General features: G+C 43.7%; 3 protein-coding genes across 4 annotated transcripts in view; 1 reads left to right on the top strand and 2 right to left on the bottom strand.

The window, feature by feature from the left end:
- The window catches only part of LOC135905914 (metabotropic glutamate receptor 1-like), a 32,509-nt gene extending 30,592 nt beyond the window's left edge, over positions 1-1,917 (top strand). For both annotated transcript variants that reach the window (XM_070538650.1, XM_065437032.2), the window contains exon 7: positions 42-1,917. In XM_070538650.1, coding sequence (XP_070394751.1) covers positions 42-976 — 935 coding nt within the window. In that variant the 3' untranslated portion in view covers positions 977-1,917. The remainder of the gene's footprint in view (positions 1-41) is intronic.
- Positions 1-24,178, bottom strand: part of LOC135905920 (transmembrane protein 135-like) — a 192,189-nt gene that overhangs the window by 75,427 nt on the left and 92,584 nt on the right. The window lies entirely within an intron of this gene.
- LOC135905917 (1-acyl-sn-glycerol-3-phosphate acyltransferase delta-like) overlaps positions 4,781-24,178 on the bottom strand; it is a 35,539-nt gene continuing 16,141 nt past the window's right edge. The window contains exons 3-8 of the mRNA XM_065437035.1: positions 21,219-21,388; positions 18,126-18,287; positions 14,844-14,997; positions 10,637-10,824; positions 9,072-9,270; positions 4,781-7,322 (exon numbers count right to left, since the gene is read on the bottom strand). Of these exons, the coding sequence (XP_065293107.1) occupies positions 7,165-7,322; positions 9,072-9,270; positions 10,637-10,824; positions 14,844-14,997; positions 18,126-18,287; positions 21,219-21,388 (1,031 nt within the window). The 3' untranslated portion in view covers positions 4,781-7,164. The remainder of the gene's footprint in view (positions 7,323-9,071; positions 9,271-10,636; positions 10,825-14,843; positions 14,998-18,125; positions 18,288-21,218; positions 21,389-24,178) is intronic.

Raw genomic sequence — 24,178 nt, 5'->3', positions numbered from 1 at the left:
ATTAAAAGGACGGCACGACGACTTTGTTGTTTGCTGCGCAGGATGCGATCCCATACCGCAAAAGTACCTGCAGTGGACCGAATCGGCCGTCGTCGTGGTCATGGTCGTCTCGGCTCTAGCCCTGGCGACGGCGGCCTGCGTCAGTGCCGTCTACGTCCGCTACATCAACACGCCCCTCATCAAGGCCTCGTCGTGCGAGCTCAGCTTCGTCATCCTGGTCGGCATCATCGTGAGCCAGGCGAGCACGTTCGCCATCCTGGCCAAGCCGTCGCCCACGTCGTGCCTCATGGAGCGCCTGTTCCCCGTGCTTAGCGTCGCCGCCGTTCACGCCGCCATCTTCACAAAGACGAACCGCATCGCGCGGATCTTGGCCGTCAGCGAGAGGCGAATCTTTCAGCGGAGGCTACGGTTTATGAGCACCGCGGCCCAGCTGACGACGACTGGCATCCTCATCATGGGACAGGTCGTCATCACGGGCACCATGCTGGTCGTCCAAAGGCCCGGCACGGTCCTGTTCTACCCGGCAAGCAACCGGGCGGTCCTACTGTGCAACACGACCGAGCTGGCGAGCTTCCTGCCGCTGGCCTACGATTTCGTCCTCATCGCCATGTGCACGGTGTACGCGGTCAAGACGAGGAACGTGCCCGAGAACTTCAACGAGGCCAAGATGATCGGGTTCGCGATGTACTCGACGGTCGTCATCTGGGTCGCCTACATCGCCGTCTACATCGGCAACGAGGACAACCGCGAGCTGGCGCTGTGCCTCGCCATCAGCATCTCGTCCCTCAGCGTGCTCGTGCTGCTGTTCTTGCCGCGCGTCTACATCGTGCTCTTTCGGCCGGAGAAGAACAGGCGCAGTTCGTTTCTCACTTTCAGGCAGGACACGATGGAGGCCAAAGTGAACACAGTCTCCGGCACCGTGGCTCACGAGAACGGTGGCGCCGATTTGCCGCGATCGCACGACAGCGTTAGCTAGGACGAGTGTTGCGTGACATCGCTTTGACAGCGCGGACATTGCAGGCCAGGAGCGTATCCGAGGGGGTTGTGACGCAGAGGGTGGTTTGATCGCCAGTACCGCATCCGCTGATCTGCATTGTGATACCAGACACTAGAAGGTAAACTCTAGGTTTGTTCCAGAACACGCCTAAGAAATAAAGCTTAGGTTAAGCTAGTATTATACAAGCAGACGCCAAAGAAAAAAAAGTTTGAGTTAAGCTAGGATTATAAGACACGTTTTCGTAAATAACTTATTCACTTTGACAATGGTTGCTTTGCAGAAGATGATGCAAAAGTCAAATGAATGGCAATGGCAGATTTAAATGCTCAAAACAGCTACACTTCAATGGCAACAACAATTGGTCGAAGGTGGTTCATTCTTGTTGCCAATGCCAAGGTACATTCTTTGACAACATGCAATTAGCGAGTGCCAAACGTGTGGCGTATCCTGCCTTGTATCCCTCTCTGACATTAGTGTACTGGCTGCATGTGCTGTGCTGTCTTGTGCACTTCAATGCGTTGTCACGCATTGTCTCGTCATCATCCCATATGCACTAACTACCTCGTACGACAAGCATGTTGGACAATATTAGGAGCTGCCTTTCACATGAACTGTGTTATTGAAGCACTGTGTTCATGCAGCTCTCATGTAGCAAACTGTGCTTGTGCAACCGCATGTGGACAATGTGTAAATTTGTACAGTGAATGTACTTGGAACACGCAACTCAGCTGTGAATTTTTTCACAAGTGTCAGTGACTCGACCACAGGATCGCAATGGTGTTGTTCACTTCTACTGCATGGGGGAGACGACCTACTTTCTCTCCATGGCATGACCTTGAACACAGTGTTATGTGATCATGACACAGGTAGTGAAGGAAAGGTAATAAATATCGAATATAAAGACGCTGTGAAGAGCTGGAGATGTGCTACTTTTTACAAGTGGTGGTGAGCGATTCGTTGAACAGAAGGCACTATTTCTATGCCGCCATGTGCACATGCCTTTTTTTCCTGTTTTTCTTCCTTGCTCTCTTTTGTAATTGCTAGGGTGTAATCTACCATCATGTCTATCCAGTAAAAATTAAAAAGAACCAGCCCATTACCATCATAATCAACTGCATCATAATAAATTGCAGAGCAAGTGTTTTAGCAAGTTACGGCCGTTCAATATGGGCAAACATACAATGTCTGTTAAAATGTAGCCTGGTCTACAAAGTAAAAAGGGTATTTTTCTGGTCTCCTTTGGAAGGATGAGTCCCCAATGGACCAAACACTTTCACGTGGTGTGCAGAGACCACTCAGAGCACGTGGTGATGTGATCAAGCGCAAAGACGGGGCGAGCCAACATGGCCGTGGTTTTGTGTGCGCCGTCCTCCTACGCGCTTAGTGTTAAAGGTCGTGAAATCGCAAGTTTAGGAGACGCGTTGAAGTGAGAGGCAGATGAAGCGTTGGCTCCCCTACACCTGCAGCCTTCATAATAGCGTTTTCCCACTGCAAGCAACACTATCAGCCATGACAGAGTGGGTGCAAAAGCTTCGCTTCGTATGTGAAGAATCGCTGACACAGCACGAAACCATACCTTTGACCACCAACTCTCAAATTCAACAGTTTTTTTTTTGTCTTATTGAAGTTCATTTTTTCCGACTGCTTGATAATTTGCAAATTTTACAGCCCCTTCCTTGTAAGAGAAATCTATCGGCAACTGTACTTATTTGCACAAAAGAACAAAATTTCAATGTAACAAAATATAACAAAACCCAAGAGGCGAATGCCCCATGATCCCATGATACACTGACCGGCTCCGTTCTTACAATCGCTGCTGCTGCCGCACATGAGCACAGCTGTAAGTGCGGTGTCATAAGCCTTCAAAAAAAAAAAAAAAGAAAGGAGCCTGTACAGCACATGTGCATAAGCATCATGAATACCATTTTAACTCCAAACAATGCGACTGCATAGGAAGGTGTAATTCCCTCGTGAACAAAAAAGTACCAAAAATCCCATGAGGTGACCCACTCTATAGGGCAACTTCTTGTTTCTGTTGCCTCACCTATTTTTTATGACTGGTGCCATCACACCTGACCTTGTTGCTAAATGACGTCAGCAAATTTTTCTTCGTGGCATGACGTTACCATGTCAATGGCACCAGGTCCAGCATACCGAGACCAAGTGTCGCATCCAAGTTACAATATGCTTCTCAACTTCTACATATGCCATCCTTTTAGTGTGAGAAGTGTGCGTGGAGGTCCTAGAACTTCTGAAATATGCATTAGTGCTCTTTTAAACACCAGAAAATACCGTAGTCAAGCGAAACATGGGGAAAAGAAAAGTCTAAAAATGTCAAGTTCACCACGTCCCCTTGTAGATGATGTCACATTTACTTATCTATAGTGGTGCACTAAAAACACTTTGGGCCATATATGTGAGTGATAATTAAGCCATATATTATTATTATTCTAACTGCACGCTCAACCACATCAATACAATAATTATCTTACACTTCACAAGGAAAGTACACGTGTGATAGTGCTAGCCGAAGGCAAGTTAGAAAAGCACATCCCTTATTTACTGTGCAACCGATTTTACGCAAACGACAAACTGCATGCCAAGTGCTTCACCGTGCGAGTGTCATAAGCCTACAAAAAAAAAAGGAGCCTGTACAGCACATGTGCGTTAACATCATGAATACCATTTTAACTCCAAACAATGCGAATGCATAGGAAGGTGTAATTCCCTCGTGGACAAAAAAGTACCAAAAATCCCATGAGGTTACCTACTCTATAGGGCAACTTCTTGTTTCTTGCAAGATTGTCTATATCTGCTGAAGCACAAACTGCCTCAACCCAAGGCAGTAGAGATAAGAAAAACATGTGCAACATTGTTTGGAAGGCAGGTTGCGATAACCCCTTAGACATGCATAATCTTTTGAAGGCATACAGAATACAAAGGTAACATCATGAATCTTACAAAAGATTGACTTAAACACAGTTGCATGCATATGCTGCAAATATATTTAATTTCGTCCCCAACCTCATCTAGCAATGCACCCCCTAAAAACCACTGGTAAAACCAGCAGACAAAAGCTATGTAAACATTTACATCTATCAACAACAAACAAGATAAGTGCAACAGCGAGTTGCAATAAATAAAGGCTACATTGCACTCCTACGACTATATTCGTACACTATTCTATGCTGGCTGGGACCTTCTCCCATCACATTTTGCTACCACACTGTCACTTGGTCAATCACACTGCCTATCCAGCCTTCCCCCTTTCCCTCAACTTTGACACATCAAAATATAGCCCATGCCTTTATCCCTCTGCCTGGGTTACCTCACGGGATTTTACAGCACTACATCCATTGGGCAAGTTGGTAAGGAAGGGCACACAACACTTTCAGCATGTATTACCTGCATCAGGAATCCAATAAAGTCTCATGTACCAAATGCCGATGATAAAGCGAGAAATTTGCCTGCCAATTCAGCTTCACAGCAATACAAAGTGCCTTGGAGTGAAGTCGACAGAGCACCTATGAGATGTTAGAAATGTTGTTTCCACTACTTTGCTTTGAGCCAATAATTGTGCGGGCTTGTTTACATAAGAGATGTGAGTATTGCTTTATGTGGTTTTTCATGTGGGTTATGTGCTAACAGAATTGTGGCTCATGTGTTCAGGTGACACGTAAGGGCAGATTATTGGCACGAATGTACACTATGAACCATAACACGTGTTTTCAAATCTCCTGTCAACCACTTGACATTTTAAAAGCAAAGCAGTTTTGCACAAAATAAGCTTTCTTAAGGCTCTAATTACATAAAAGAAGACTGTACAGTCAAATAATATTGCACTTAGTATAAATGAAGTGATACACAACACGATATAAACAGCACTTACATCTCCACATGGCATAAGAGCAAAAGCATGCACAGAAGCATTACAGGCGGTTATCTTTCAGTACTTTCATGCACCGTTTGCTTGAAAAAAGAAAGCATTTACGCCCAACATTGTACACAGTCTGGCCAAACACAGTGAAATTTCCTAAACATACGTTTCTAATAACGGAATTCTATGGTATGTCCTACTTCCTAAAGGATAATGCAGAAAACACAAGGAATGTAGTTCTGATGCATTTTAGGCATGACATTGTCCAGTGTCGAGGTATGTCCAGTTTACAGCATCTCGTAATACTGACCAAAATGTGTTCCCACGCAATTATCGGTAGAGATACTTTGGCTTTGATGAACAATGTATTTATCATGCTGCAGGAAGTGGACGCCCCTTATGGCAATGACGCATAACCAAAGATACACTAGAAATGCATTCTATGTGGTTGTCGCAAGTGGCTACCGCTTAATACTATCGCAATACAAACTGCATAAGTCACACAAATTGCAGAAACTGTAGCCAGAGTTCGCAATTAAATAAAAAGCTAATGGGAGAGATTTCCAAATGCAATGTAGCAAGCAGTATGCACTACTGCTATGACTCATGCTAGCATGTTGACACTGTTAGATCTCAATGCAAATTGAAAGAGCAATATACTATAGGCCTAAGAATGAGGGTATTTAACAAACTAAACACTCTTTTAAAAAGTTTTGAGTGAAATTTAAATGAAAACAAAAGTCAGATGCTTAATCAGGAGACTGTAAATGTGTCCTCTAAATTAGTATAGCCATTTTCATAAGACTACGTCATGTCAACACATATATAGCTAATAAGGCTTTAACACTTCGAAATAATATTTGCCAGAAAGCCATAGTTTCACACTTTTGTAAGAGGCGTTAAACTGTGATAAATTCATCTTTCCCCGTTGTTACTCCAGTGTAAAAATAGAAATACAGTCCCACTTTGTACTCGCACTATGACTGATGAGTAGGCATGCACAATGTCCATGGTCCATGCACGTGTAAGCTACATGTGACTAAATTCTGTCCTTCAGCAAAATGTGCCAACCCCTCCATACTCAGGTGTGCATCAATCACACTGCACATCTGAACACAAAAGAGCCAAAAAGACACACAGCAAAGTGAAGGTGAACGCACACTTAGCTAGGCTGCTCAAACAAGAGTACAGAATATTCAATGCACAGAAACACTCAAGTTTAACCTTAAGTTAGATACTGACACACATGAGCATCTAGTAACAAAATGCAAGCCTTCAACTGGAGAGCCTAGTTTTCATTTTTCTGTTCTTCACATTTCCTTAATTTTAACACAACTAAACTGAATTGCCCAATGCGCCAGAACTTATCGGTTAGTTAACCATAAGCTTGAAGCTGGCTTTCCTCTAACACCACATAAGGAAGTGGAATACATTACGAGCCACCATAGTATTTCTATGAAATGAAATAAATTGCTTTGAGGGGGGAAAATTGCTTTCAATGGTCAAACAGTGTATCACAGCTAACAGGCAATCCAGGAAGGGTCACTGAAATCTCTTTACAATTGATAAAGAACAGGCTCACAAAACGATTCCACATAACAGGGCAAGGTGATAATTATAAGGAACAGTAATAGTACATAGCATGTCCTTTTTTGGTCAGGAAAAGGTGAAAAACAAGTTCAAGCAAACATGACAAACACAAAGTTTAGGTACAAGGAAAGCCCAGTACTTTTTTTTCTTTAGCTGGCAAAAGGCAGCTCACTGCCTAAGCTGCGATTCCCAAAGGAGCCGCTGGATCAAGATTCACACTCGCATGCCTTGTCCATGTGACTAATAATCAAGGCAGGGTAGTTCACTAAGTTCTGCAAACACTCACAAGTCTAACAGCAGAAGGATCGATTGGGGCATTCGACAGAGGCACAATAACATCTCCTTGCAAGGAATCATCAAGCACTAACAACAAGTACTAACAGTAGCTAGGCTAGGTTAGTGCCAGGAAAAAACACAACTAATCGCACCATTCCTCTCAAATTTGCCTGAATGTGACACAGTAAACACTTGCTATGCCTCAAAGAAGAAAACATACAGGCTGCTAAAACGAGCAGTATACTACCCGAGTTGGACATAATGACTCAAATCAGCAAAACAGATGTACTTGACACACAAGAACGAATGACAAAGTCGGAAGGACATCACAAAGGTAAGTTCTCTGCACCACAGATCTCTACGATGCGTGTGTGCACATGACAGAGTTGACACATGTTCTTTTAGAGTCTTTTGATGTGACACCTTACGATGAACTTCGGATGACGGGGTCCTTTCTACTGGAATCACCATTTGCAAGTGGCTTCTCACCATCCACCCCTGAAGCAGCAGGTTTTGTGGTCCCGTACGTCGAGCTCTTCTTAATCTCTGACAAACCGACCATCCAGTGAAGAACGGAGAGCACTGTAAGTGAAAAACATGCACAGCCACTTTAATACTAGTATCTGGATAAGTAACTTGCTATTTCTGAGCACTCAGGGATAATATTTCTACAACAGTCAGTGACTGGTCAATAATGCAGTCGGGATATGTGTCTCAAAAGAACCATGTGCACATGTGCTAATGGATTGCATTGTACGATTCTCTCTCTTCTTGCTTAGTGTCCTATATGCAGCTGCCACTTTGCTTATGCGCTACATGTTGTGAGCTTCGTCCTTCACGTGAGGGAAGGGGACTAACTGCTTTTGCAGTGCTAGCAATAATGATTTCTAAGAAGAAATTTACTTAGCCATCTCTGGCGCGCCTTCCCAGTTGTGACGTGCGTGCATTTGCAATCTCTAGGGTTGGCAAGCAGGTTCCCTGAGAAGGAGGTGGGGACAATACCTCTTGTAAACCTTTTTCAATGTCTCTGTTACTGTGTCCGTATTCATGTTGCAAGCTTCATTCTTCCCCACTACACTGGCCGATCTTGGCCACTACGAGTGTTTAGCACGTGACCACAGCATGTTTGCTGTTGCTAAATCACTGGGGTACAGCCTCTGCATCGTTACACAACCCTTGAGGAAACTAATCGCCTGGCAGTGCCAAGAGTCAGGATGAATGAGCAGCAGGCTACTGGGGGAGAAACTCGTTTTGTATGCTTCACTTGTTGCCGACTATATGCACCGTGCACCACCTGTAGAGCCACCGATGTAGGCCCCATTTGAGAACACCACTGCTACTGCCTGCCTTCTGCTGCAGAAACTGCTCTGTTAGGTAGGGCTCTTTGTCTGTGAAGTACGTGGAAGAATATGAGAATATCTTGCAATGCCAACAACAGAAAAACAATTGTGCTTCCCGACACGGGCAGTCTTTGGCCCACGAAAAGTTAAAATAACTCTTCCACACATGGTGCGACCGAACAACACTTGAGGAAGGTGTGCATGGTGGGTTTCTGTAAACGAATCCCAGAAGTCAGCATCAGTAGGGCAAGACTTTCAAGTAGGCTTTCCAATACCACACTGACATTCACAAGCACACTGCCCGTGTGCACTGGCCGCACCACATACTGCCTCTGTTAGCTATGTTAACCTTGACCGGGATAACAAATTAAATAGTAGTGGTTTGAAATTGTCGAATGGGGGTTGCTAACGAACGAATCAGGTAAGCACCTCTGATTCAACAGGCACAATGTCTCAGGAATAAGCTTTCTCTGTGGTTATAATGACCTTCATTGATTCAATGGGGAGACAAACCATTTTGTATTAAATTGAATCAACAACTATTAACTATGACCTTGGAGAGATGCACTTCGAGAAGCAATGCCACCGCTGAAGGGTTATGGGCTCACTTTCACTGAGCAAAGTGTTCGCACGAGTACCCTTACACCACGTTAAGAACTTCTAATATAATAATAATATTTGGGGTTTTACGTGCCAAAACCACTTTCTGATTATGAGGCATGCCGTAGTGGAGGACTCCGGAAATTTTGACCACCTGGGGTTCTTTAACGTGCACCTAAATCTAAGCACACGGGTGTTTTCGCATTTCGCCCCCATCGAAATGCGGCCGCCGTGGCCAGGATTCGATCCCGCGACCTCGTGCTCAGCAGCCCAACACCATAGCCACTGAGCTACCACGGCGGGTGTTAAGAACTTCTAATGAAAGGTTCTGTGTCCAAGAGAGCAGGCAGCGTACGAAGAAACAAAAGACAAACATGAAAAAGCTACTCACACAGGGCAATGAATGTGGAAAAGGCAACAACAGTGACCGTGCTGCCACTGGTGAGGACGGCGTAGAAGGCGTACAGACAGGGCACTGCAGCTATCACGCTCCAAAAGCACAGAACGAAGAGCGGCCAGATCCGTACTGGCAACTCCCTGACCGTTCCGGGGAACTTGCCCGTTTTGAGGTAGTCATCCATCTCGTTGTCCTGCACCAATCAAAGTCACACAGAGCAGAATAAATGCTTTTAGTCCCACACCACATGTTGGACACCTTCAGTATTGACAAATTCATGAAGAGAATCAAACGTCACTTTGCTTTGGACAGCAATAGTATTAAAAAAACATTCATTTTTCCACGTATCTATAGCCAGCCCAAGAAATGCGAAAATTAAAATAAAATCAAGTCAGGGTGCCGGTTATGCACGAATGTTACCTTATAGTCACTATTAATTTATTGAGGAGCACCTTCATGTGAGGCTTTACCAAATTGTAAAATTTGCACACAAAATGCCCTCCACATTGTTATAAAGATGGGCCACATTTTATCAGTGAAAAAATATGCCATGACTGGATATACGAAATAAAACTTGTAACAAAGTTGAGCAAGTTGGTAGAGATAATGGAAAGGCATGCATGCAAAGCACCAACATAAGAAGGACAGGCGTTTGTATTGTCTTACTCGTTCTTCTGATGCCCATTCTTTATGTGCCCGTCTTTTCATACCAGGAAAAATAAAACTGTTCTGGATCCTTTCTTTATTCCGGCATTGGTGCCATGTTTACTTCGGAAAGCTTTGAGCTTTATTTCATGCAGTCACAGTCCAGGTAGCAGAATTCGACATATCCATTTTACGTCCGACCCCATTCTAAATAAAAAATTAAAAACGCACGTGATTTTCCAGGTGATATGGAAGATGTTCCCTATACACAATAATTCCATATATCCGTGTTCAATTTATCAAGATTTCACTGAATATATGTGGGAAGTAGTACATGCAAATAATGTGCAAGCATGGTCTCTGCCACCCCCTTCTGTAACTCCCGAAAATCTATACTCAAGAGTAACAAATGCTTATACAGTAACAGCTATTATGGGCTCCTTCCAACTGCATTTGCAGAATCGTCAATGTTGCTGCTGTTAAGCTGTTCTGGAAATCTGGTGCAGCCTTAGTGAGAAAGCAGGTCTTTTGCTCGCCCTCTTGGTAGTTTTGTGACAGCCCATTCATCATTTCATTTGTGTCCAAGAGCACAGCATGAAGTGTTCAGTCTGCATTACGCGAGCATTAGCAGCAGCAAGGGGGAAGATCACAGTTCGCAACACTTGTGCAATGCATTTGCAACCACAGACTTCCTAACCAAACAAGGTCAACCTTAATCCAAGTGTGAAATGTTGACTTAAGTCAATTTAAATTTTAATGCAGCAGCAGCCGCTCCTAATACGATGCACCAGGAATGTGAACTTGCTTCAAGCAAAACTGAAGCTACAGACATTCAGTGCCATGGCAAGCATATTTTGGTTGCAGAAACATACCGTAACAGTCAATACATTGGCCACAAACTACACTGGACATACCTTTTCAACATAGAGATCGTAAAGAAACTTGGTGCACTGCTCATCAGAGTCCGTTGGCACATTGTCAAGTGGTACCCTTCGGAAATAAAGATCAGCCAGGAATGGGTGGCCATTGAGGACGGACTTGATCGTGGGCGGGTTAGGGGAGTGACGAAAGCCCACCTGCACATCGTACAAAGCTCGAGAACCTGCAACAACAAAGTGCAACTTGGAGTAAACATTTAACCAAGATAACTCTTCTTCCATCCCACATTAGGCAACAGTGCATGCGTGCTACACTTCTTCACACGGCAAGTGTCAAAATTCGTATTTTGCTCTACTTATTTGCTCTACTTACTTAGGCGCGTGCATGTGACGCTCTCCAAGACTGCACTATGCATACTCTCCCCACCCAACAAGGACTATCACTGGTGCTGGTGGGTGTGATCAGTCATGCCAGTCTTTCAACAGACACTAAATGCACAACAAAAAATTTGTTCCTGCAAGCAGAACAGTCTTTCAAGACTACAGTAGAATCTCGTTACAACGAACTTTGTGGGACTGCCGAATTTAATTCGTTAATTTGAATTATAGTACTACTGAAAAACCAATATTTTCATGTCAGTAATGTAACACAACAACAAAAATTACATACCTTTGTAGCAGATGCACGTGTTCATACATAAATAATAAACGAGAACGCTGGGCACAGTTTAACTACAACTTATTGCTTGCAGAAGTCTGTAATCTTCTTCTGGCGAGTAGACGGCAAGCGCTGCAGGACGAACGCCTCTACATCCTCGACCTTCCTCTGAATGTCATCGGAGACATCTTTACAGCCCCGAGGAATGATCGCGTCTTTTCTAGAAAACCTAAAACATTCGAGCTGGAAACAGTCTCTTCCTCTTCGTGTGTTGATTCAGTGTCAGCATCATCTTCGTCACTACTGCACTCTTCTTTCTCACACGCTTTATTAACGATGTCTTGGTCAGTGAGCTCTGCGGATGTAGCCGCCATGCTGTCACTGTCAAGGTAATCATCAAAGGTCACCGCAGTGTCGACAGGAAGCTTCTCGGTAAGCTCATTTCACAGTTCTGGGTTGAGCTCCTCTGTGTCCTCGCAGTCTTGTGGCGTAGGTGAAGCCTTCAAAAAGCCTGCTTTTCACCAGCAGTTGCTGATCGTGCTTGGCTTCACGTTCCCTTACGACTCTGTATGCATTTCTGCAGCTTGATGGATGTTTACCTGTCTGGGCAGCTTCAGTCGAATATTGATCAGGAAACACTGCACAAGACGCTTCCAAAATTCTGCTTTCACACATCTGATGATGCCCAGGTCCAAAGGTTGGAGCAAAGAAGTACAATTCGAGGGCATAAATTCAAGTTGCACATTGCTCAATCGCACATTCACGATATGCGCCAAGTAATTGTCAACGATGAGGAGAATTTTTCCGTCTTTCTTCTTCATTGTGTCATCGAGCTGCAGCAGCCGCTGAGTGAACAATTCTCACGTCATCCATGCTTTTTGTTGGCTCGGTAGTAGCAAGGCAACGAGACAATGTTTCTCAAGCAGCGAGGCTTAGCAGGCTTGCCAACATCTAGCGGCTTGAGTTGTTCCGTGCCCGTGGAGTTGCAGCAGAACAGAACCGATACACGGAGACATGATTTCTTTTGGCCCTTGCACCTGTCACCTTTGAAGTTAATTGTTTTATCAGCCAAAAGCTGATAAAAGAATGCCGTTTCATCGCCGTTTAAAACGTCGTCTGGAGAGAAAGACTTCATGATCTCTTGAAAGCGCTCGTTCCGCCAGGCAACCGCACTCTCGGCATCTGCTGCCTTTTCTTTGCCACAAGCAACCTAACACGCAACGCCATTCCTTTGCCGGAAGCGGTAAAGCCATCCGGCACTTGCATCGAAACCGGATGTGTCCAAGGCGGCCGCGAACTGAAGCACCTTCTTTTGAATGATCGGGCCTGACTAGGGCACATCGTTTTGTCTGGCATCCTTAAACCATGTGAGGATGGCGTCGCCGACGTTCTGGTAGTTGCCAAGCCGCAAGAGTTTTCTTGAGAGAGCCAGCTGCAACTCTCGATGCAATTTCATGATCTTTTCCCGATCCTTGAGCATCGTTGCCATTGTTGATGTGGGAATATCATGCTCCCTGCACAGGTCGACTTGATTTCTTCCAATATTCAGCTGCGTCAAAATATCCACTTTTTCTTAGAGCAAAAACTGGCGTCGTTTCTTTTTAATACGGGGGCCAGGAGAACTCATTATCAGCAAAGCGAATGCCACAACACAACCACAGCACCGATAACTTCGCAGCTCCTGTCAATTGCTATCAACATGGTGACACTAGGCCTACGACGTAGTAGGAGTCCGAACATGACCACACGCGACGCTCACGCTGATGCTGATGTCGATGCTGCTGGGGCTGTACCCGTTGAAACGGGTTCCCTAGCGCATCTGCAGATGATGATGATAGGTGTAAGCCTCAGAGATTCGGTACCGAAACTTCCACAGAACTTCGTAATAACGAAGCATCTTGGTGATTACGGGATTAAATTCCATACGTTATTCTGAAATATTCGGTAATCTGCAATTCGTAGTACTGAAAGTTCTTTACATTGAAAATATAGGCATTTTGGTGGGGATTTAAAAGAAATTCGTAAATCTTAAAAGTCTGTTAATGTGATGTTCGTAGTAACGAGATTTTACTGTATTTTCATTTTTTTGGCGGAAGGAAGTTGACTACTATCACTGAACAAACTGAATGGCAGACTTCGTGCAGGCGCCTCGGCGCTGGAACGTCAGCTGAACATCACACATCACAGACCCCAAAGTAAAAAAAGAGAAAGCTTTTTTTGTGCAAGAGTACATCCCAAATTCCTTGCAGGATGTAAAATACTCAAAAATGTCTGGAAAGCACCTTGGACGGAGTGATGGGCTAGTTGGCATTGATTATGCAACGTGTATAAAACAGACAGGCAAAGGCCCAAAGGTTATGGGCACACTGCAACAATGTTTAGCAAAAACAGCATGCACTGTGGTTGTAAGCCATTGCTCGATACAGTAAAAGTTTTGGCCCAAGAATGCTGATCAGGTGACTAGAAAAATCATAGAAGCATTTGAGATAAGTAGTAGAAGCAACAATTGTGTGAGCTACACATTTGTTTCCCTGTCAAAAAAAGTAAATCCTCTTTTTTCTTCTTTTTTCCTCGGTAGCAACATGTGAAAGATGGTTTTGCTTGCATGTAATGTTGTTTTTTTTCCCCCTTTTTGCTTCCTGTTGTATGCTGGTACATAATATGTATTGACCATGTGCACTAAACTATCAGTAGTTAGACTAGGTTGGCTGACCACGTGGGTACACGCCATTTTTTGCAGGCTTTGTATTCAAGTGCACTCAGACTAGTTGACAGTCACTCACACTCTTTCTCAAGCCCACTCGCGCTCACCAGCACTCACTCACATGCATACCATATATACTCATGTAAGGGCCGCACTTCTTTTTCTAGAATCTTGGCTCGGTGCGGCCCTGACACAAATCAGGCTGATGACAGCGCCCCTAAAGGTTCATACCGTTTCCGCAACTGTGGCAGAGAGTAAGAGTGGTGCAAATGACATAACGCTGTAGAAAATGACCTCAGATGCCTGCCCATCATCCCTGACCAGTGCTTACCCAAACAGCGCTCACACCTCTAGAGGCAAAATGCCACTGATCTGATTGGGAACACCGCCAACACAGCCGAGACGACAATGCGCCACACAAAGAAATAATGGCGCGGCGACGCTGGCCTGAGCAGCATCAAAAGAAAAGCAGCTAGCGTGATACAGTAGCAACAGAACTTCATTTTTTGGTAAGGTGTTTTCAATTTTTTTGCTAAATTTTGCCCTCCAATGTAGGGGTGCGGCCCTTATGCAAGCACACATGATATTCATGTCCACCCAAACTCACTGTCGCCAACTTTCATTCATACTCACGTTAACCAGCACTCACTACTGTTTCCACTCACGACCACTCATATCTCTTGTCACTCACTAACGCTCTGTTTCGTGCCTGTGTGGAGCAAGGATCAGGTACGAGTCAAGTGAACTCCTGAGTGAGTGTGCTGACTTACAATTGTTAGTAGTGCCTTGTCTTCCCTTTCTCTGTCATCTTGTGCACCCAATTTGAGCAACACGTCACATAATCCAGAACATTTGCTAAAAAGAAAGGTAGAGGGACAAACCTCTTTCCTTGAAGTGGCGTGTGCAGTACACAAAGCCTTTGGGCCTCGGAAGCAGGTGGTGCTTCAACTTTGGCAAGTTTTTCTTGGCCGCAAACTCCAGGCTGAGTTCATGCTTTGCCTTGCTAAACCGAGTTCCTTCCGAGAACATCAATAGCTGGTAAACAAGACAAGAAAAAGAAGAAAGGAAGCGAGATTAAACGTAAGCTTTACATTGTCTATTCTTGCATTCATGCGCAATCTTTCATGGAATATTTTCAGCCCTTGCAGCCCTTTTTGATGCTTTCATTCTCTGAAATGACTTTACCAGTTGTAGTCAGCTTCAATTGACTAATATTTATTTATTTATTTATTTATTTATTTATTTATTTATTCAAAAAAACCTCACAGGGTGCAGCAGGAGTATTGTGTGTATTATATATACAATACATATCTTCATAAGTGGAAGCATTACACAGAATGGAAAGAGGTAACTAGTATACTAATACTAATCATGAATATTACGAATACATACAAATACTAAAGTACATAAAACAGGGGGTTGTTACACAATAGTTAGCAAAATGCTATATATACTATTGGAATAGATGGTGACATACATAATGTAAAGGGATCATCACACTGTCAAATTTTACAAAAATAATGTAAGGGTACATCTCTGGGCACTGCCAAAAACAGAAGTTAGCCAGAAGCGTGCAGGTAATTAAGAGAAAAGTATGAGAGAAAGCAACCGTTCATAAAGAAATTATGTCCACAGCTTGCTTGAATACACTAGCTTTCAAAGCTTCTTCGTCGTCAGACCAGCCATGGAAGCTGGCCGATTCGGAAGTTCAGCAAGATGAATCGTCACTCTCCGCAAGCCGTAAAAGCGCAAGTTGATGATGCAAAGCACCACTCATTTCTTCTGAGCGATTGTGATTCAAATTCACGGGCACGCATGTCAAAGCGGTACGTTGGCTGTGGGTGGCCTGACATCAAGTGACTTCCAGTCGACTCTTTCAATTTTTGCAGAGGAGAGATCACTGCTCCATGGAGTGGATCTAGAGGCAGAGCTGCTCTCGATCCGACAATAAAAGAAACAGTAGACACTCCTCAATCTCCCAACGAAATATACTTTCTCGGCAAGGAGCAGAAAAGCTACTACCAGAAGTGCTCTGAATCTGCCATTGGAATTCACCGTTAAAGAGCCATTTCTTTCTATTTTTCACTGTGCGTAGCAATCTGTAGAACCATGGTTTAGATAAGTGCATTCTAAACAAGATACGTGGTATGTGCGCCTGAACCAGCTCAGTTACCGTATTTGCTCACATAATGATCGCACTTTTTTGTTAAAAATATATGCAAATTCAGGGGTGCTATCATTACGCGGGTTAAATTTCTCACGAAAAGAAACTTTTTTTTTTTTTTCATCCCACATTTGCTGCGGGATGACAAGCAGGCGGCTGCCGCTGTCAGTGCGGGGCACCAAAACAAAAATGGCGGCCAGCGGAGCAAGCCGAACGCGCTGAACGCAATTATTTTTCTTCTCGTGAGTACATTACACACATTGAAACAGTTTCTTCCATATCAGTAATGAACAATCCCATTAATATCGGCAAGTATGCGACAATAATGTAGCCATGTCCGCTTTGATGGGGACAGAAACAGAGATGGGTGTGCTTAGCTGCCAGTGAAATAGAAACACATGGCGGGCATGCCGCGGAAACTGCGGCATTTGTCTTCACTGCTATCCTAATATGGCACGTTTCCGCTAAAGGTGGGCGAATGTCTTAGCTGTGTTACAAGCGTCAGCGTATGAATAGGGTACATTTCTAACATATCAGCGTAAACGTGGCGAGTATCGTTGCCGCTCGCAATTTGTTATGTGCCCACAAGTGCAGAGGAGAGAAATCGAAAGGCGCCCTTGTATGTTGTTGTTGTTGACCAAAACCATAATGAGCCTGCAAATAATAAAGCCGAGGCAAGTTTGGTTGTAGCTTTCTTTTTCACGGAAGTGCGGAAAGTGATGAAAGGAATTAAATGGGGCATCTGCTTAAGAATGTTGGATGCGTGCAGACTGCTTGATATGTCTTCAAGAGCCGTTCGCGTAGCATTCGACAGATGGTAAGCGCGATCATCATTAGCTAGACTTGGCACACAACATATCGTTGCGACAAGTTCAGGGTGCGATCATTACAAGGGAAAGAAAAAAAAAAGAATTTTGAAGACAAAATTCAGGGGTGCGATCATTACGAGAGTGTGATCATTATGCGAGTAAATATGGTAGCTTTTGTTGGAAAAGAGACCAGTTTTCTGTGAGTGAGCGAGAGGACAACGATGGAAGGAAGGATTTGCAAAAGATTTCAAAGCCCTGGTTAATAGGGTCAAACTTTGCTTTGTTATAGCTGAGAATATGTTTTTGTACAATGTTACATAAACAGGCAGGTATCTCAAATACAATAGACAGAAGCAAGATGTCACAAAACCCAGTGTTATGATTTAAAGAGCTTACGTTATCAGATGCAGATGTGAAAATGAGATCTAAAATGCTTGCTTGATGTGTGGCTTCATAAAGAAGTTGAGTAAGTGAGAAGTCAAGGGTCAGTTGAACGTAATCATGAGTGCTACTTGAGCGTGACATTAGGTCATTCCAATAGCAGACATACTACAATGCCTCTGGACAACGCAAGAATTAAATAAATTGCTCTACTCCTAGTGCGGCGGTACTATTAGCAGAGCTGTGGCACTTAGCCCCACAGTCAACAGAGAATATACTTCTTTTGCTTACCTAAAAAGTTGCACTAAAGAATCCTTCATGTGTGTGGGCAATGATGACAGGCACACTTTTATTCAAGTCTTTGGAACCCACTTGCTTCAGCTTTTAAGCAAAGTCTCATGCTAATTTTTCGCACCTTTCCCGCAGTTTTCAACTTCACACACAATACATTTTTTTCTTTGGAACACGTAAGAACACCAGTATGACCTTCAAGTGACCGGGAGCACAGATGTTACAACCTAACTAAGTATGAAGTTGATCGCTTTAATCCTTCGCAGATATAACTGGCATTACTAGTAAAAACACAGCATTTTACCCCATCTTCCCATACAAGTGTCTGAATGGCAACCTTAGCTATTGCCATCATTGTGAGCTCTGCACAACTGTCCCTGCCTAACCAAAACACCACACGATTTAATCTGAAATCTACCAAGCAGCATTGCAGTTCTGTTTACACATGAAGGCAGCTCAAACAGCAATCCTTCTGATATCTGTAGCACATTCCTGCAGCCAATGGCTCATTAACTAACCAGGATCTTGTCCTTGTAATCGAGCAGCTTATCCAGCTTTCCGCCGATGGTCTGAGAGTCCTTCTCCCAGCTTCTCTCGAGAAAAATATGCTCTGACAAGGCCCAGTTCCAGCCAATGATAGGAACGTACATCAACGACTTCTTGGCAAAGGTCTTTGCGTTCTGCAAAAGAGAATGAGAGAAAGGCAATGTTCTTGTCGCCACTTACCATCATCATGTGCTTGCAGGTACGCCACCAAAGTAACCGAGTGAGCATAAATGTCACCAAATTGCATCAAATTGCAGGCATGATCGAAACGTATTGTGGGAATACTTAGTTTGTCATGGCTTGCAAATGGCACCAGAGAATACGAAGGATAAAGGACAGCGACATGACCACCAACGCACACTAACAAATTAAAACTTCTTTTCAGAAAGTACAAAATAAATTCTAGCTTAAAGGTGATAGGCTGGAGACACGCATCAGCAAAAGGGGGCACAATAGAAAGCATAACCAAGCCTACAACACATGCATGCTGAATTCCAATAAGAATCACAAATCCTTTAAATCACAATCACAACGAATCATAATTTGAATTGCAAAACACAATGCTTCTTGCAAATCTCTAATCTCCACAGCTTCTCTAGTCAATCAATTAGTAGATCTGCACAACACTAGCTTTTTTCTAATAATGGTACACACTGCCGCCCCTACAGCGCAAGCCTAGATGACCAGAGATAACTATTGTTTTATTGTTGCTGTGCTTGGCTAGCGTATGTTGCACTGCATGACAGAGGAATAGCACATGACACATCATCTTGTTGTTTCCTCTGTTATTCATGTTCTGGTACTACGCAAATATGGCACACTACCGCAAGTGTCTATGGTACACAAATACCAAAGCAACATACAGCCTTTGTTGCACAATTTTCATGCAAATCGCAAACAAGAATTGCTGCAGCCTTTCCAGCATTAAAAGAAAAAGTGTGCCATACTCCTTCATTGCACACGCACCCCTGTGTTCTTGTTATGCTCGGGAAGAAGGTGTTCTCTTCTAATAGTGACAACATTTCCTGTTGACGAGAACAAGCTCTCACTTGACACTTGGGTTGCTGGCACTGACAGGTGTGGCCGAGCTAGCTTGGACAGTGATGGGTACTTGACTTTGCCGAAGTTCTTCCACCACAGAAGAGGATTCTCCAAGTGGGGCCGAACAGGTGTATGGAGACACTCCTCCACCTCCTCCGTCAGTTGCTGGGAACCAGTGCTTGAAGTGATGGTGGAGGCCAAAGTTCCAAAATCATTCCACAAATCACTAGAGACAGCTTGTGCAGGTGCACTGGACTCTTCCTTGTCTCTCCCCTGAGGCAGGCTCTTCTCCACAGCAGAGCAGAGTAGATTTTTTCAGCCACCATTTCTCACTTGTGGTGTTGTAACAGACTGCTTTAAATCAGAAGTCCAATGAAGTGCTCAAGGCACATGTCACCTGCAATTTTATGTCCACAAACCTGGACTTCATGGTATGAAGGAGGTTTCCTGCAAATACTCCCGACAACTCTGCTGTTGCTGAGTGAGCAGAAGTTTCATGCAGTGCACTATTGGCACCACTTGCGAAAAAGTTGGGTGCTTTTCGCAGCAAGATTCTCTTGTTGTATCGTCAACGCATTTCGGCATTGATGTGATGGATGCCATCAGATGCCATTCACTTGAGGTTAGGCTTTCCATGTGTCCTGTTCTGACAGGTTCAACGAAACTGGCAGACGGAGCTTTAAGAGGCGAGACATCATTTCATATTCACTGTTCCATCATGTTGCGACATCCTGAATCACTTCAAGGGGCTCTAAGCCTATGCTAACTTGAACCTCTTTGAGGTGCTGGCCTGGGAACTCCTCTTGTAGTGCCCTACAATTGCTCAGGCCTTGAGATGACGAGTGTTGAGATGAAGAGATGACGTGTGTTTAGCGCATTCACTGTCCCCTAATCTCCGCCGGGACAGACACTGCCACTAAAGGTGTCACTATTGGGGTCACTATATGGGTAAGGCGCGTGCATGCTGAATGGTCAAATTCAAATTGACAAAAGTATGGATTCATAGAAATCTATGGGAGCTGGCTGGGATTCTTCCCCAACCGAAAAATTGAATTAACAGGAGTCAAATTAATGAAAGTGTACTATATAAAGTTCATTATCTCATATTTCTGGACTTCTTTTTCACCTTGCATGGCACCAGCCCTGGAGCCTTCGTGGGTGCTCGGACCCTGACTTAACAATAGTACCCTGACCATTCTGTCATGTAATAAAAATGAATAAGGCACTAAAAGTCCCATACATCACTTGATCGAATAGCAAGAAAGAACTGCTCTACTGATGCTATCATACTGTTTTATAATTAATTTCACAAACCTTACCAAACCGTGTCACAAAGAAATGTGGTAATTAGAAAAGAGCATTCAAATCTTGAGAGGTAAACATACAGCAGCTCCACCTTGAGCAATCATCAGGACCTCTCTGACATTTGTGAAGCCCACAGGCATAGTGTCCAAGCCATCAATGACAGTGAATAGCTGCTTAAAAGTCCATAACACAATTTCTGAATCATTTGGATGCATGTAATCAATGTCACTACTATCAGCATTGGCCTGGTACCACACTTGCAGGAGCACATGATGGTGCAGGAAAACACTGAATGAGTCGGAACATGAAAAGCTTAGATAAGCAAGCGCATTCTCAAATAAACCTCACATGCCGTTTCAATAGTAAAGCCAAAAAGACAAGAAAGTAAAGCCTGCTGCTGCACTCAAGACGGAGGCATTTAAAGGCATACTAAAAGAGCAACAAAGCCAGCCAATCAAACAAGCCAGAAAGGTCAGCTGCTGCTCAACGGCTGCTCTGTGCAAAAAGCATTGGCAGATTTACCACGATATTCCATTGTGTTTTGTGGGTGTGTTTGTCATTCCTTTATACACGTACAGCTCGGTGGGTAGATGAAAGATATACAGCCACAATGAAAAGAATAAAATGAAAACATACGAATACATAAAGAATTCTTTTTTCACGTATTCAGAAAAATTGACAAAAAAAAACAGGTGGACTCCCGGTGCAGTTCAACGTACCGCAAGCATCTTGAACTGGTCGCAGACCATCCAGCAGACCAGCCAGTCGACTTCGTAGGAGTGATTCATGACGCACATGTGGTGATCCTTCAGGAGGGCATCTAGGTCTTCATCTGTGCCCCACACTTTGATGCGGCTCCCGGACCACCACTGAGCCATGGCCACCACCTCTGCAACCAGATGGAGGATTTAAGTGACCTTGGAGCATTAATAGATTGATTATTTATATGATTTGTGGGGTTTCAGTCCCAAAGTTGGTCTAACTTCTAAACTATCTTTGATGCTATCCATTTTATTTTCAAGGTTTTCTGGAGTGATAAGGTTATATTTAGTGACACTCGGGCTACAACTACATCATAGAATTGCAAGATGAAGTTTTTTTTTTTTTTTTACGCACTGTACTACCACAACAATATCAGCTTACATTGTGAAACTTACTTGCTACCCACATAAGGACGTCTTCGAGGACTATCCCTCTCACGGACTTCTTCGACGTGAAGCTACGCTTCTCTGTCACCTTTGGTTAGGAGTTGCCTTCACAAAGGCATAACTTTACATTAATTGGAGTGACTGACAGTGCAGCATGCAAGGTCTGCGGCACCGAGGAGAACATCGACCACCTGCTGTGCCACTGTCCACGATATGCCCCAGAGAGACAAGAACTTGCCAGAGCTTTCCAAAAACTGGACAATCGGCCGCTTTCTGTGCAGGTGCTGCTGGAACACCGCCCACATCACCTGTCGGCCCATAAAGCGGTGAAGGCGCTTTTGTGCTTCTTAAGAACGACGAGCTTGTGCGACTATCTGTGACTACTAATGCCATTTCTATGAGACCACACGCGTCAGCAAACTCACCACAACTTCCTTCTTTCCTTCCCTCCTCTCTCTCCCTGTGATATTTGTTTTCCCCTTTCCCATTCCCCCGTGTAGGGTAGCCGATCGGACGTTATTCTGGTTAACCTCCCTGCCTTCTGCTTTTCTCTTTCCTCTTCCTCCTCCTAATCCCTCTCAAGTTGTAAGCCCATACTTTGCACAAACGAAGCTGTTCCAGCACTCTTCTTTTCCTTGTTCAGTCAGTGACTTGCCCAGTGCTACTGTAGAGTTTATTTATGTTGGTGCTTTTTAACACTGTCTAGTAACACCTTAACCCTCCCCTACTTGGGCAGCTCTTGCTGCCTACAGTATATGTAAATAAATAAAATAAATGAAATTTATAAATCTAATCAATAAATACACGAATGCTTTTGCATTCCACCCTCATTCGAATGCAGCTGTCGCAGTTGGGAATCAAGCCCATGACCATGTGCTCAGCAGCAGAACACCATAACCACTAAGCCACTGCAGGAGGTGGAAAAAGCAATTCTCTCATGAAAACTTATTCCAAGATATTTTGCCAGCAATATTCTTATTTAATCCTTTGCAAACCCCAGCTTTTCAATACATTTTAGCTGAATTACACAAACCAAGAATCTAGTTTGCTAAAGCACCGTGTTGTGTGACCTGTCTGCAAGATTCCCAGGCTTGTGAAGCAAATGCACAAAAAATGTACGTGTGTGGGGAGTAAAGGCAAACTGAGTGAAAGCTACGCTGCAAAAGGCTGTTCACTTTTGCATATATAACGCCATCACCTTAGCATTCTTGTCACACCAAGAGAAAATACAAGTTGTTAAAGGGACTGACAACCAATTTTCATGGTGCCCATATTTTTTTAGTGCAATGGAAAGCTTACCAGTCAGCATGTCTAATCATGAAGTAGTAACGCAGAAAACGCCATGGAACATATATCAGAATTTTTCGAACTGCAGTGAGGATGCAGTTGTTCATTGGGAGCATACGGAAGATAGTGACAGGTGAGCGCAATAGGAATTATATGTAGGCATTAGTCGGAGGCAGATGACAAGTGCAGCCGTAAATGTCAGAAGTATTATTTTATTTATGAAGTTAATGTTCCTGCGATTCATGTTTCCAAAGTGTTAAACACATCTGTGATAATAGCTACATGTTTTCGTGGTTTCCTGTTCAGCTGCTTTGGTATTCAACCAATCAAAACGAAACCAATCAGATTGTAAACGAAACAACGCTTTCACACATGATACGCAGTTCAGTCTGTTGCCGTAGCCATGTGTGCGCTTTTATTTCCAAAGCATAGCATAAAGTGCGATTGTCTAATACTATACTAACTGCAATAATATACTAAATGCAATTCTAAGCAATAATTATGCTGTATTTGATAATGGCTGACTTACATACAGTAATCTCATAGAATACATCCTATGTACCAAGATTTCACTGCCAGGCCTCGCCACTTACTGGTTTGTGATACTTTCTTTGCCAATTTAAAATTATCCCTACTTAAATCGCAAACAGCGTGCTGGATTCTATAATTATAAACTATGGTCATTTCACTTCTATCAACATCTCACAACACATTCTGGCCAGTTGTCAGTCCCTTTAAGACAGAGCTACATGTGCGTCAGACACAAACCAATAAGCACATATATATTAAATTTAGCAGGTTCCATTTTTAGGCCATTTATGCTCTCACTCATTCATACCTTGAATGTTTCTGAACACATTAACTATATGTAGTTCATACTTTACCAGTGTAGGTAAACAATCTGGAGCGTTATGTTCCAGACTGCTCTCATATAATGATGTAAAGCATCATTTCAATGTATTGGCTAGACTGAAACAACACGATCTGCTCAAAAAAAAGTAAGTGATTAATGTAGATTAACGTCTCTAAGTGCCACAGGTGTAATGAAAGACACCATAGCAGAGGGCCTATGATTAACTCTGACCACGCGGTATTCTTTAACATGCAGTAAGTTTTCATGTGACCCTAATGAAATGCAGCTGTGGCAGCCAGGTATTAAACCCACAACCTCACTTTCAGCAGCAGGGTGCCATAGCCAATGAGCCACCCGGCAAACCACCCAAAGAAGGCCTGTTAATTTCACT

The sequence above is a fragment of the Dermacentor albipictus genome, chromosome 5 (genome assembly GCF_038994185.2).
Source record: "Dermacentor albipictus isolate Rhodes 1998 colony chromosome 5, USDA_Dalb.pri_finalv2, whole genome shotgun sequence".
NCBI classification, from domain to species: Eukaryota; Metazoa; Arthropoda; class Arachnida; order Ixodida; family Ixodidae; genus Dermacentor; species Dermacentor albipictus.
The sequence above is the reverse complement of the archived record's forward strand: the minus strand, read 5'-3'. Positions and strand labels throughout refer to the sequence as shown.